Source organism: Chanos chanos, chromosome 6, assembly GCF_902362185.1.
Source record: "Chanos chanos chromosome 6, fChaCha1.1, whole genome shotgun sequence".
NCBI classification, from domain to species: Eukaryota; Metazoa; Chordata; class Actinopteri; order Gonorynchiformes; family Chanidae; genus Chanos; species Chanos chanos.
Genome location: NC_044500.1, coordinates 29,382,513 through 29,398,459, shown reverse-complemented (window position 1 = coordinate 29,398,459; position 15,947 = coordinate 29,382,513). Strand labels below are relative to the sequence as shown.

At 40.8% G+C, this 15,947-nt stretch overlaps 1 protein-coding gene across 1 annotated transcript; it reads left to right on the top strand.

Annotated features, from left to right (window-relative positions):
• Nucleotides 1-13,137: 13,137 nt before the first annotated feature.
• LOC115815289 (tumor necrosis factor receptor superfamily member 10B-like) lies at nt 13,138-14,644 on the top strand. The gene is made up of 5 exons (XM_030778245.1): nt 13,138-13,223; nt 13,516-13,570; nt 13,717-13,800; nt 13,948-14,055; nt 14,583-14,644. The coding sequence occupies exons 1-5, from the start codon at nt 13,203-13,205 to the stop codon at nt 14,642-14,644; spliced, it is 330 nt and encodes a 109-aa protein (XP_030634105.1). The 5' UTR covers nt 13,138-13,202.
• Nucleotides 14,645-15,947: the final 1,303 nt, after the last annotated feature.

The window sequence follows — 15,947 nt, the reverse complement described above, 5'->3', positions numbered from 1 at the left end:
TACTACTTGCTCTGAGTTAACTAACTCAGAGTTCTCACTAAACATGCTTTCTGGAACCCCCCCCGATGTTTGATAAAACATACTGTATGTATGTCTTATCATGTTTTTAAGCATAAAACAATGTAAATAAGTGCTGCAATGCTGCAATAACTTTGCAAACCTTGCAAGTCGTAGGCCAGGGGGATATTTCAGAAAGCGGGTTTAGTGAAAACTCTGAGTTTGTTAACCCTGAGATGAAGGAAACTCTGGGTTTTCCGTTCCAGAAAGCGAGGTAACTCAAACTCTGGTTCAGTTACCGTGGTAACTGACTCTGTGAACCTAACCTGCTCGCTGGCAGGTTTTCTTCAACAAACCCTGAGTTTCTCCCTAGCTCCTTCCTCCGGCTGAACCTGAAGCAGCTGTCAAACATGGCGTCTCCTTTCGTCACTAACCCGATCGGTGTTGAAACCAAATTAATTTGCATAGCCTTATGTCGGGAGAGGTTTCTGAGACCCCGATTAGATGTATTATCATTCCCTGATGACTACGTAATCGAGCGTTGCCGTTTTTCATCCCTATCTATCATTTATCCGAACAACTGCGGCCTACATCTCTAATATTACACGCCGTGGACTTCTTCCTCTCAGATTGTAGCAAGTTCTTTGCTCTGCATTTTTTTTTTTTACCGACGGGAGTTTACTTTATAACACTGGCAACGGCGAGTATATCGGGAAAGCAACTGTTTGTAGAGCCGTAAAAAAGTGTCCCTTGTACTTAAACGGCTACTGCACATTTTCCTAGTGTCAGACCTCTAAGGACCATCAAAGAGGAGTTACACAGGATTCCAGGTGACTGATATAGAATCATTCAGTTAAAGGTAACGATATTTTAAATTATATCGTGTTCATGACATTCTGCTGCTACCTCAGACTGGGATCAATCATTAGTTTTATGTTGCAGCGTTTCCCAGTGTCATGGGCTGCATCGATGACACACAGATCCCTATCACTGCTCCTTCAGTTAATGAAGTTGACTATGTGAATAGGAAGTCTTTCCACAGCATTAATGTGCAGGTACACTGACTATTGTCTTACAGTAACAAAGACTATACATCACAATATACTGCAACTAATATATCTCATTCTCTGCACTGTCAAGATCATATGTGATGCAGTGCACTTTATCACAAATGTTGAAGCCAGTGGCCCAGCTCTGTGCATGATATACGAATGTATCATTAGTGTGCTCTGAGCAACAGATTTGCACATGGTAAGTAAAGTTTTGCACAAATATCATTCCTTGTCTCCCTCTTTTAACACCCTTAAAATGTATCCACTGTATAATTACAGGAGAGTTTGATGGCCACCTGCTTGGTGACAGAAAGTACCCATGCCAGCCCTCTCTGTTGAGCCCTTACCCTGACCCTGAGCTGGGCCCCCAACAACGTTCCAGTGTGGCCCACTGCAGGACTAGAGCCTGGGTTGAGATGACAATAGGCATGCTCAAAGCCCGGCTCCAGTGTCTGCGTAAACTCAGGGTAACCCCAGAGATGGCGTGTGACATTATTTTGCTTTGTGTTGTTCTCCATAATAATGTTGCCACAATTAGAGGAGAGCAGCACCCTGCCGCATAAATGAACGATCCTGAGGAAGACAGTCCCATCCACCCTGCAGATGTCCTGGATGGAGGAGCCGTCCGAGAGAATTTGCCAAAAACATTTCACAGATTAAGATACCACCACCCCCAGCAGTCAAATAAAGAAAAATCAGTCAAATTTTATTTGGTCTTCTTTATTTCCTACAAATGCAAATGCAACAATTACTATATTTAGATTGTTCCAACAATTAACAATTCACCTGTGACCATGCACCCACCTCTAACTGGTGCTCCAGTAATTTCAGGATAGGCCATTTAATCTGCCACTGCAAGTGCATCATTTCTCAGTCAGTTTTAGCCATTTTCCTCCTTAATTCATAACTGAGAAAACATAAGGATGACATTAAATTCTACAGTTCTACATGCAGAATTAACTTGGCATTTATTGAACATCTCACTGTGTCAATCTGTGCTGTGGAAGTTGATGGACTCTCCTCCTGGTAATGCCCAGTCATGCTCTGTTAAAAAGGATAAGAACGTGTCATCCCTTCAATGTGCATTTTAAGCTCAAAATTCCACACAAGAATGTAAAAACACATTAATAGGGAGAGAAATATCAGTAGTTACCATACATAATATTAATGTAAACCACAGTAGGCCTTTCTGAATCCCTCTCTGTGGCAGCAGACAATGTGTCTTCATCATCATCCTGTGATGAAGAAGAGCTTTCTGTTTCAGTATACTTTAAACTACTATAATTGGCAAAATCTCTGAGAGTATTTACAGCCCAAATGTTAATCTGCTACGCAGGATATTAGGCGAGAGGACATTTGTGTGTCTTAAAACAGCATTCTGTTGGGGGTTAAAGCTACTCCAAGTTGAAATAGCCACTGAATGACATTTACTTTGTTTAATATGTCAAATATGATTAAAACCAAAATGAGGTACAATCATGAGCCTATAGGCCTAAGCAAAATGTGTCTTACCTGTTTGAACTATGTTTTTATATTTCATTTTCAGCGGCTGCCAAGTGCGCTTTGTGCCCATGGGATTGGTCCTAAAAGAAAATAGAATTTTATTCAATTACATTCCACCACTTCCACCTGTAATATTAAAAGAAAGTGTGCTTACATGTTAAATGAATAGACTTTTGCATTCAAACCTACGCATTGACTTGGGCAGCAATTCTCTCACACACTAATTGTCTCGCTTTTGCCGATGCAGGTGGGAACCGAACCAAACGGCTTCCTGTTGTGAGGCAGCAGCGCTACACGCTGCGTCACCGTGCCACCCCGAACTATGCTCATACTCGCCATGAACACGTATCAGAATTTCTAACTGCAGCGGCAGCAGTGACTGGAAGTAAAACGACTTTTGTTTTCGCCGGTTGCCATGGTGAATCGTAGTATCGGAGCTCAATTGATGATGGCTTTTTATAAGTGTCATGCACGCGCTTAACTCAGAGTTAACATACTCAGAGTTGATCGAACCAACTCAGATCAGCTTTTCTGGAACCGAAAACTCAGAGTTTCCCAGCTCAGGGTTCATCAACTCAGAGTTCAGGATTAAACTCAGAGTTTGTTAAACCCGCTTTCTGAAATACCCCCCAGCTCTACGACTTTACACCAACAATGAATGACACCTGACAAATTCATAAAATTAGACAAATCACTGTTATGTTTGGTTTAGTGACAATAGGCAGCCAGGTGAAGGTTGTAGTCAACCATTTACTGATCAACTGTCACCAGTTCCACGTTCTACAATGACGTGTGCCAGGTACATAGGATTCTAGGTAATGCAGTTACTCCACATAACAACACATCTTCATTTAAAAAGAAATCTTTCCTTGAGAATGAACAGCATTCAAGATCATCACATATCTTGAACACAAATTTCCATCTTTTTATTTTTTTTATATAAGCATGTAAACAACGAACAAGTCAATAATCAACAAATATTTTTACCAGTAAACAACTCAGATACTTTAAACTAGTCTCTCAAGTTTCTTAATAGACCTTCTTGGTCTGCTGCATGTTTCAGCAGATCTTTTGACCTCAGGACCTGCAATATCCATTTGGTTCAGTAAACTGGAATGAACCTGTTCATTACTGGCATGTCCTGCTGTGTCTTTTGGGTGTTTTCAGAGGTGTCACCACTTTGATTTGGCCCTTGTGGTTGAAGATCCATGCGGTTTCTCCTCAGAGCCATTCCATTCTCTGTTTGGATCTGGTTAGAGCACGGAGCAACTTCCCTCTAAACACACCCTTGCATGGACCAGGTGCTCGTTATGTGATCACGAACACGGACTTGATCTCCGGGCTTCAGGATCGTTAACTCTTTTGCACTTCTGTCGTGTTTTGTTTCTGTTTCCCCTTTCCTTTTTCAGCATTCACTTTTAGTACTCCTTTAGATGTCAACAGTTCCTCCTTCACTGGAAGAATTTTGCATATGCAGTGGCCCATCAACATCTGAGCTGGAGATAAGCCACTCTGCAGTGTGGCACTGTGGTAGATCATGAGACTATTGTGGAAGTCCTGGTATCCGTCTTGTGCTTTCTTCATGATACTTCTTCATGAAACTCTCCACAAGGCCATTGGATCTGGGGTAATGCAGGCTCGAGGTGATGTGCTGAAACCTCCATTCCTTGGCAAAAGAAGCAAACTCACTACCTGAAAACTGGGGACCATTGTCTGAGATCACTTCACACGCAGCACCATGTTTTGCAAAGATAGCTTTCAGGAAAGCAATGACTGCTTTGCTGGATGTCGATTGTAGATTGTAGAAACCTCTGGGTAGTTTGAAAAGTAGTCTGTACAGTGTTACTCTTTCAATCACAGTCAAACAAATCCACACCCACCTTGTAGAATGGCCTGTTGGGCATGGTGTGTGGCATGAGTGGCTCTGGTTGCTGCTTGAGTCTGTAGGTAAGACAAATTTCACATGATGCTGTAGTCTGGCTGATGTTTTGGTTCAGTGTTGGCCAGTACATGACTTCACTGGCTCTGCGTTTAAGTTTTTCCTCACCTAAATATCCTTCATGTATTTCCCCAAGCATCTCAGCGACACTGGGATTACAAACACTGGGATTGTTTCCCTTGAACACAATGTTATGCATCACTCAGAGTTCCGCTCTGCACGTCCAGTAGTCCTGAATTTGTCTCAGACAGTCAGTTTTCTGTGCAGGTCATCCTTTCAGTACTGTGTTTTGGAGCTTTCTCATTGTTTCATCTGACTCTGTCATTTGTCTGATCTGCTCTGTTCTGTCATCAGACACAGGAGGCGAGGTGACAATCATGTCGACATAGGTCTGTATGTCTGCATTATTCTCTTCGTCAGTGTTTTTGTTCTTTTCCACTGCATGTGACAGGGTGTCAGCAGCAAACATATATTTTCCCAGTGTGCATGTCATCATCACATAGTATTTCTGCAACCTTATCAACATCCTCTGTATCCGCATGGGACAATCATTCAGTGGCTTGGACATGATGGAGACCAGCGGCTTGTGGTCTGTCTCCACTTCGAAGGCTTGTCCATAAATGTACTGATGGAAGTGTTTACATGCATATGTGCTGGCCAGGAGTTCCTTCTCAATTTCAGCATAGTTGCGTTCTGCACTAGTTAAGGCTCTTGAAGCATAGGCCACTGGCTGCCATGCTGTGTCATGGTTCTGCATTAGTACTGCTCCAAGTCCATACTGAGATGTATAAACTGAAATCCTAACTCTCTTCTCTGGGTCAAAAAACTTAAGCACTGGCTCCTCTCTAATGAGTCTTTTCACGGCCTGGAAACGTCCCTCCTGCTCATGGGACCACATCCACTCATTTTTCTGCTCTAGAGGCCATCTGAGTGGTGTTGACTGGGTAGACAAAATAGGCATAAACTTAGCTAGGTAAATTACCATGCCTAAGAAACGCCTCACCTCTTTGTGCAGGGGCCGCTCCATGTTCACTATTGCGGAAGGCTTTCTGGGGTCTGGCTTCACTCCCTTCGCAGAAACAATGTCGCCAACAAAGGTCAATCTGTTCACTCCAAATTCACATTTGTCTTTGTTCCATTTCAAGTTGACATTTCTTGTCATATCCAGTATCCATTAGCCGTGTTCCTCTTTAGTGGACCCCCAGAAAATCATGGTTTCAACAGCAGGAATGTGCTCAAAGATCATGTGGATTGTTTTATGATAGACCTCTGGAGTATTAAAAGTGCACAGTCTTGAGCTGGCCTCATCAAGCTTCATTTGCCAAAACCTGATGATGCATCAAGCTTGCTGAATCACTTGGCACCTCGTTTCTGGTGGGCAACTTGAAATGTTTTCTTTTAATTGCCTTATTCAAATCTCTTGGGTCAAAGCATACTCTAAATCAGGGGTGGGCAATCATTTTCCCCAAGGGGCCAAATGAGAAGCAGAAAATATTGTGGAGGGCCGGGCCAAAAGTTTAAACTCTACTCTGCGTATTAATTTTATTTCTACATTGAAAGCAGTAAATGGCATTGTTTACACAAGCTGGTAAGTGTCTGTGTTATTATTAGGTAATGAGAAAGTGAGGTTGTTTTACAAAAACTGAATTTATTCAGTGCAATTATTCAAAACAATGGTAAACGTGAAACATTTGTAACTCTTTCAATCACATTAACCCCAAAATGCTTTTTGAGTTTAACTTTCTATTAAGACACCACAATGTCTTTGTATGCCAAATATCATTAACAAGATATGTCACATTATGATTGTCAAACTGCCAAACTGTGCAGGCAAAAAGTAAAAGTGAACACATTTTAGTATTTTTTCTTGTTCAGTGAGAGAAATCTAGCCTTTGTTGAGCTTTAACAAGTGCATCAAAGTCAGGTTGAATGTCTGAGGTGGAGATGCGAAGCACAGCTGACAGATGATCATCAGTGAGAGAGGATCTGTGCCTGGATTTGGTAAACTTCATTACTGAGAATGTTTGTTCACATATGTAGGTAGATCCAAAAAGAACCAACATCTTCTGAGCATGTCTCCTCATGTTTGGAAAGTTCTCCTCCTTGAGAGATGAGTAGAACTCCAGCAGTGATGCTGACTTAAAGTGCTCTGCCAGTACTGTGTCAGACTGCAGGTCAATGAGCTCCAGCTGAACATCACTGGGTGCATTATCCACACTGCAGGCAAATGGAGAGGAAACCAGGTGCATTTCATCCTCAATGTTTTTTAAATCATCAAATCGCCTTGAAAACTCACCATGCAGGTCTCCTAACATGGATGAGTACCTGCAGAGATGACTAGCTGATGGTTTGACTTCTTTCAGGGTTTGCATGTGAGTGAGAGTGTTGTTCTGTAGTTAACTTGAAAGAAACTGCAACTTTCTCATGAAAGCCTTCACCAGTTTATGCATTTCGTGAACAAAAAGGCCCTTGCCTTGCAGTTTAGTGTTCAGTTCATTCATCTGTGCAGTCACATCAACAGCAAATGCAAAATCTACAATCCAGTCCACATCTGAGAGCTCAGGGATATTTTTGCCTTTCATCTCACAAAACTCTTGAATCTCTGCTTTCAGGTCCCAAAATCTTTTTAGCACTTTGCCCAAGCTGAGCCATCTGACAGCTGTGTGGTACCTGATGTCACCATGTTCATTCTCATGCTCCTCTAAAAGTGCAACAAACTGCCTGTGATTCAATGCTTGTTCCCCTTATAAAGTTAACTGTTTTAGTTACAACATCAACAACATGGTTAAGTTTTAGCACTGACTTGCACAACGCATGCTGATGTATAATACAATGTATAAACACCAAATTATGCTCTGTGTCGAGTTCAGTCACTTTATCTTGGATCTGTTTCAAAAGTGCGACATTTTTCCCCGTCAGATTCGGACAACCATCAGCAGTGACACCAACCAGTTTGTCCCATTTCAGTCCAAGCTTGACCATGCATGCATTTACCTCCTTGAACAGATCGCTCCCCGTTGTCGTTCCTTTCATTGGCCTCACTGGGGACTTTCTCAAATGCTTCTTTATTCTCCGGGCATATTAGCGCTGCAGAGTCCACCAAGCACTCTTTGACAAACTCGCCCTCCGAGAATGGCTTACTGTTTTTAGCGATTTTGTGGGATATTACAAAGCTGGTCTTGGTCGCTGCGTGTAGCTTGGTAAAATAGCCTTGTCGTTTTGCTAGCTTCGCTAGCAAATCTTCTGAAGTTCGCGCTCTCTCAGCCTCAGTCAAGTCCCTGCATTTCTTCCCGTGTTTCGTCTCGTAATGCCGACTCAAATCGTCTCGTAATGCCGACTCTGGCCGGTCAGAGTCGGGCCGCGGGCAGTATTTGGTCTGCTCTAAATGATCCATTTTTCTTTTGCAAGATCACCAGTGAGCTTACCCAGTCTGTTGGTTCATCAACTTTTTGCATGACCTATAGCTTCTCCATGCATGCAAGTTCCCTCTTCAGTTTTTGCCTCAGTGCGAATGGAACCTTCCTTCACACATGAACAACAATACTCACATTTTCATCAACATGAATTTTGTGCAGGCCTTGCAAGCATCCAAGTCCCTCAAAAACATTCTCATACTCCTCCATGAGTGAGTTTTGATCATTCTGGGGCTGTGAAAGACTCTAACCAAGTTAAGCTTTTCACATGCAGTGAGACCTAGTATGGGTTGTACATCCTGTTCCACAATCAGTAGCTGAGATTTCAGGCACTGGCCCTTGTGTTTGAAAGTCACTAGACAGCTCCCTTTAACTGGAACATTCTCTCCAGTGTAGCCAGTCACTTTGATTTTCTTGGGATGAATTCCTCTTTTCACTTTGAGTGTGTTGAAATCAGCTGCAGACAACAGTTTTACCTGGGCTCCAGTATAAAGCTTGAATAGTACAACTGTGTCATTCACAGTCACTGGTACTACTCGGCTTTCTCGGTAGCACCTCCCTGTACACTATCAACAAAAAATTCTCCCAGCTCTTCATCAACTGTGTGGACCTTTCTCCCTGAGGCTACAGCAGATCTACAGCAGTTTGCAGAGTGGTTCTTTTAGCCACAGTTATTACAAGTCTTTCCATATGCTGCGCATGACTTTAGCATGTGCACACCTCCACTTTTTCTGTAATTGCTGGTTGTTTTTTTCTCTGTGTATTTTTCTGTGTTTTTGGCATTGGCAAACGTTTTGTACACTGTCCCCCTGTTTTTACAGCGTAGACAGTTGTGTCTTCCCTGCACAGTGTCCGTGTGGTCTCTGCTGCCCTACACATATGCACAGCCCCTTCCAAGGTTAGGTCTTTCTCAGGCAGTAGCTGTTCTCTAAGACCATTATCTGGTTGTCCTGTGACTATTTTGTCTTTTATGAAGCTGGTCTTTTATTTCTTTGAATTCACAGGACTTGACCAATGTGAGAAGCTCAGCCGAACATTGATCAAAACTAACTCTTTGTTTCTGATCACACATAAAGAACTTGTATCTCTCATACGTGACATTTGTGCTTGGTACAAAGTACTCCTCAAATTTCTCCATTAGGACATTCAGTGTCAGCTCACCCTCGTTTAATTGGAAGCTATTGCAGATTTCCACAGCTCCCTCACTGACACCTTTTTCTTGTCATCATCTCCCCCTGCTCCACTTGCAGCAAGGTATATGTTGAATCTCTGCTTAAATCATTTCCAATATTCAGAGAGATTGCCATCAAACTGCATTGATGATGGAGGGGTTAGCAAATCATCCATCACACTAAGTTGTGGTGAATTCCGCTGTGTTCTGTCTTGCCTGAAGTCAGCTGTTAGCTGCTGCTCACCAGCTGTAGCTATGCTACAGTCAATTAATAGCAACAGAGATAGAGCACATTTAGGCAATGGTCATTCCGTGGAGAAAAACAATGCTGCATTTTCCATGGATTTGCATTGCACAGTTCTCTTCATAGTCTTAAAAATACAACTGCAACCATGCTACAAAGCTGTTGCATAGTGGGTTGCATGGCAAATAAGATAACTAATCTTGATTTAAGTTTTTGCAGGATTCCAAACACAAAACAGAGCCAAAAAGATGTAATAGTTAGCTTAAAACTATTAACAGACAGGAGGGCTCACTAGCCACAGGGGCCTTATGCTCCAACTACCCAGATAGCATGTCATAACAGTGAAAGTAACGCTAACACTAATATATGATACTAGGCCTACAGTTTAATGTGAGCATTTGATCTTACATGACAATATGGCAAGTTCATACAAAATTGATTCAGATTGATACAGAACATCGAGGGTAATGGTAATAGTAGTGCTAATAATATGTAATAGTGCAACTATACTTGAGCATTTTGATCTTAGATGAAAAGATAGCAAGATGACAAGTTCATACATCTTTGATTCAGGCTGATACAGAACAAGGACGATAATGGTAATAGTAGTGCTAATAATATGTTGCTTGATAGTAGGCTATAGACTTGAGTGTTTTGATCAGAATGTTCGCTATCTAGATGACAATACTGACTAGCTTTGCCTACCTGGTAATGGCACAAGTCAAAATAAGTGATGACTGGTCACTCCGTGGGATGGAACCCTAAGATGCCATGAGTTTACATTTAATTTACATTCTGTTTTTCTCGTGATAACATGTTATTTTTCTTTGTATTCTCAAGATTTCAACTTGTTTGCCATTATTACGAAGTAACGAAATGTTTTCTCGGGATTTCTTGAGATCTCAAATTAATTATGTTGTTATTTCAAGAAAACAAAGTTTCTTTTCTTCATAATTCGTGGCATCTTAAGGCTTAGGGTGTAATTCATGGCATCTTAGGGCATCCATACCGTGGGGTCATTTTTCCACATTGATTTTGGGATAGAAAAGGGACACTGAGGGAGTCCAATCAGATTTAGTTTTTCTATATATCTGGCCCTTTCTTCAGGAAGAAGGGTATTGAAATAGGCTGGTGTTGACATTTTATGTTAAAGCTGTTTCAAGACATGGTGTCCCACAATTTCCCATTCACTCCCTTTTAACTTCGCAGAATGTCTTCCCCACAAGGGGCGTGGTTTTCCCCCCGTTGATGCGTTGCGCTCTGTCTCTGTACTCACAACACCATCCTTGTGGATTCCAACACGGCTGTCTTGCCGAGAGAAGTAGACAGTTGTGAGAGTGATGGAGAAGGAGACTGGTTTAGTGCCACCTCTGGTCAGGAAGATATAAGCACCACCTCTGGTCAGTAAGAAAACACAAAAAGTGATTATTATAACTCTGTTTAGCAAGACGAGGACAGTGATGACAATAATACTAACAACTTACATGACGATTTGAGGGAATGGGTAGCAGCAACCAACACAACTCTCAGTCATCTCTCCAGTCCTCTGTCTGTGCTTAGGAAGCACTTGCCAAATGCCAGTCTCCCAAAAGTTGGCCGCAAACACCTGTCAACTTGAACCGGCACAGAGGTGCAATCAAAAGCAGGGGGCTCTATGCACTATTTTGGAATAGCTAATGGTATAAAGTTAAGGATAGAGGACAGTCCCACACTACAGAGCATACATACACTCCATCTCCGAATCAATGTTGATGAAAAGCCGCTTTTCAAGAGCAGCAACAAACAATTTTGGCCCATACTGGCACTGACTGAGAAGGACCCCAACCGAATTCCTTTTGTTGTTGCACTTTAATCTGGACACTCAAATCCATCAGATGCAAATGAGTTCCTCTCTGATTTTGTCATGGAGATGGAAAGGATTGTATCTGATGGTGTTGTGTATGTCTAAATGATACGAAGTAGAAATTTCGGCATTTGTCTGTGACACACCAGCAAGAGCATTTATTAAGAACATAAAATCCCATAACTCCTACTACGGATGTTAGAGATGTGCTCAGGAAGGTTTTTGGTCCAACAATAAAATGAACTACCCAGAAACAAATGCAACCCCTAGAACAGATGAGAGCTTTAAAGCCCAACTACACAGCAACCATCACAGGGATGGTGAGAGTGCTCTCATTAGACTTAACATTGTAACAGTCTCACAATTTGTGTTCGATTTCATGCATCTGCTATGTTTGGGTGTTATGAGGAAGTTCATCTGGCTGTGGATGCCATCTCAGACAAACCGGTCCTAGATGGAACAAATTGCCCAAAGAGTCAGGTAGAAAGGGGAGATCACTGAAGGAAGTTGATCGCTGGAAAGCCACTGAATTTCAAACGTTTCTCGATGCTATGTACATAATGTTCTATAAAACATTTCTTTTCTTACCTACAGAGTGTGACCAAATGATTTTGAAGGCCTTGGAGCACATAAAGTCGCAAGTGCATCAGAACAGCCTCCTCCTCCAAGCACTGGCCAAAAACAGTCGGTACAGAGACCATCAACTCTGTCCGAGGAATTCAGATTCCCTATAGATGAGACCTGGGCATTATTCGGCCCACGGGCCAGAACCAGCCCTCATAATGGTTCTGCCTGGCCCAGGAGTTCTAAGACAAACCACACCACTCTACTTACGACTTAAGAAAAATCCAATAAGATGACCTAAATTGGCTTTTTGAAACGTTGAGTGTGCATGCCTTCTGCCTGTCACAGTTGACAATGATGTGAGTGATGTTTGAAATAGACTGGAAGTCGTAGCGGCATCTGCTGCAGCACATCAGGTTGTGCGAGTGTATGGGGATCTCAATTTGTTTCTGCAACACAATTGATGGAGGTGCAATTTGGAGTCAACCGTTACACAGAATGAGTGCTAAAAAATGAGTGCTAATAAGACATGGACTGCTAAGTATTTTTCACTGAGGTTATCCGTAAAGCTGTGGGCTTAGATTGCAACGAAACATGCAAAGTAATTTCTTCGTTCCACATTTAATAGGTAAATAAAAATATAAGTAACTGACTCTGGCTCACCGTTGCGCTTCTTTCTCGTAACTTTACTTCAAATGACAACGCTTATTCCCGGTGTCACCCCCTTGACAGTACGGGTTCAACACATACATTGCTACAGTAATCACGGTTCTCTGGACTTCAGCCGATTAATTGCGAAATAGATCTAAACTGAGGGCAACGCGCGGTTGTCTGAGTAACCACTCAATTTACAAAATAAAACAAGATGTTTCAGATTCGATTTCCTTGACGTCAGACTCGAGTCCTACATAGTACCATGTTATCACTTAAAAAGAGTAAGAAAGTATGTTTAATCCTATCCAGTTATGTACATAGTAGCCACGAAAGTAATGGAGTGATAAAAGTGAATGACGCACACCAAAAGTAGTACGTGGACTTTACCAAGGTGTAGCTGCTGAGAAAATTATGCAGCACGCATGACTGTTTAATTTAGTCATACTAACCTGGCCTAGTTGCCTGAGTGTGGTTTAAAAGTATTGACGGTGGAGTGAATTTGGTAAATCATTTTGTTTGCACAGACTGTTTTGACGCGATCTCTCTCTCCCTCTCTTTCTCTTTCTCTTTCTCTCTCTCCCGCACACACCCATTTACCTACCTACGGACCGACCGATCGACCGACAGATACACACACACACACACACACAAGCATTGCCTCGGGTGAAGAGCAGTCCCTCCCTTCTAACGTCACACTTTGTCTCAGCAATAAATATAACACTGCCACAGCTGAGTTCTTACAGAGATATGTGTGCAATCCACACAACTGTGAATGCGAAAGACAAAGGCAAATTTTCACAACTGCTTCGACTCGACGTCGGAATGTATGCTGAGGTTGCTATGGTGAGACGCGAGCCTTAGGAAAATTTTACGCAGTTTATCTCACGTTTAGCATTTTGTTTTGTGCTTTGTTTTAGCGGTGAGTGGAGTTAGTAAATTAGCCTACCTGTTGTTACACAGGTATTAGGAGGTGAGGACGGATTTTCTTTTTAATCTGGAAAAGTAACATGCCTACTGGACTTTGTCGCCATTTTACTTAGGGTATGCAGATGACTGGGGAATCCTGGGTCGTGGAATTCATATATGGAGTGAAGTTTCAGATTTTAACATGTGAAATATCTCCTTTTTTCTACAGATCGGTACGCTTCTAGTAGCGTACAGTGTCCCTTGCGAAACGACTTGCGGCCCTGGTGAGTCTGAATTACAAAGTATTACTAACACTGTGTGGCCTTTTTTTTAAAAATCGATTATAACGCAATTAAAGAGTAAAGAAAATCATTGTCCAGCCTCTTACATTTCGACAAAACCCGTATCACGTCTCGCTATTTCATTCCAGGAACTTTCGCCATACAGAATGGCATCGTCGAACCTGATGGATCTCTACACGCTTTTGTCTGTCAACGCTGCTCAAACTGCACAGGTGAGTCTTCATATTTAACCTCCACTTTGAATTCTCACATTTGTTGCAACCTTGGTAAAAATAGCTACACCTTAAGTTTTTCTGCGTTCTGTCCTGTTTGTCTGCCCTCAGTGTAAACATTCATTTCAAAATTTGCTCTACTTACAGAGCTTGGCAGGATAGAATTAGAGCACTGTACCTCTTACTCTGATGCCAAATGTGGATGTGAGGATGGATATATTGAATCCACGGACAATCCAGAACGATGTGTTAGAGGTACAGTGAATTAACCTTAACTGTTGTTTATATTATATTCAAAATACTCATTGCATACAATGTGGTTAAGTTGATAAATAGTCAAAAGGTGGCTTCATTTACGTACAGAATCTCTGCTCTGTAGCAGTGATTCAAAATTTCATAAAAAAGGGGAGGCTGTCCTAAAGGCCAGGGAAGGGGAGCAGTCAGATCTTCAAAATCATGCAAAACTTTAATATTATTTCAAGTCCATGTTTAAATGACATACTCCTATGAAGGCTTACTAAATGAGTGTTTAACTTATTGTGGAGAAAACAAGTACATACAAAAGACACCCTCAACTCATCCATGACAAGACAGAGTGCAAAGCGGTCATTTTAAGGACACTTACGGAAGCTTATCTGAATTCAGGTTATTCAACCTTCAGCACCAAACTGTCTGGTTTTGTTGATCCTAAGGATTTGTTGGTGTATGTTAACAGTACTTTTTTTGCTTTTTGTTTAATTTTTTTTCTTATTTCAGAATTTTTGTTTATATTGTTACTCTAGGTCCAACATCACCCCCCGAAATTTTCAGTGGATACATGATTTCCCAGTCTACTATTATGTAAGTCTGTTTTGTCATTTCAAATGTACACTCACTCACTTTTCCAGACTTAAAAAAAATGACAGAATGTAATTTTTCTGTGACTTAACAGATTTAGCTGTTTGGCTGTTGCTGTGGTGACTCTTATCTTGATCATTGCTGTAGTGACATTTCGCTGCATTCTCAAATCAGGTATCTATCTTGAATATTTCAAATTTTGCCTGCTTTTATAAATACAAATGTGTTTTCTTTGTGAGTAAACATACATGTATAATAAATCCTGCATTCTCCTCTTAGGGGTGCCACAAAAGGATCCACAGTACGTGTGATTCAACCTACAGAGTAACTACTGTGTTGAATGTGACCGAGTCTTACGTTTAAAACACTGATATCTGGATCGTACGTGATTTTGATATTTTTGTTTTGTTTTGTTTTTGAATACAAGGCTAAAAGAATAGACTCCTCAGTTTTATGATTTTCTAATTTTATCATGATGCTACGTGTCTTATTAGCGGCACGATTTAAGAGGTTGTTGCCGTTTCACTTAAAGTTTTATTTTTATAAAATATATTTTTGTATGGACATATCCATAAGGTAGGTCAAGTGGAATTATAGAAGTATTTTTTAAAACTTTTTCTCAAATCTGTTCTCAACTGAGGAGAGTAACAAAAAGTAGACTTAATAGGATATGTGAGACTTGAAATAAAGTTGATGAATTTTAGGATTCTTGGAATTTTGGGATCCTTAGGAAGGTGGCTGGACAGACAGTATTTACGTTTTTAATTTATTATTTTTATTTTTTCTTTTTGTCATGTATTTTTCTTTGTGTCATAGTTTGACAATTTAGACTACTGTGAGAATGTTCATGTATGACCATATGTGACCATATATGTCCAGTGACATCATTTTGATTTTTTTTAAGTCAGTTCTTTTGTATGTTTTCAAGTGAAAATATTGTTTTTCATTTCATTTTTAAAAATGTATTTTAGACGTTTTTATTTTTTCTTTATTTGAACAAAACTTATGGAATGTGGAATGACTTGGAAATGTAAGGATTTTCCAAGTAATAATAAATTCTATGTGCTGAAAAGTACTGTTCTAATAGTTATTTTGAACTGAATATTGTGCATTGCTTTTTTTATTCAATGTAATACCACTCATAGTACCCCCTAAAACAATGTACAATGTTAATATAACCTTGTGTGATATGTCATGTCACATTTCTTATGCATTGTAATGCCCAGTAATATCAATAAATAGTATAAATATTTGTATTTTGCCATAGATATGAACTCCTCCTTCAGAGTCTGTTCTCTGATATTCATACA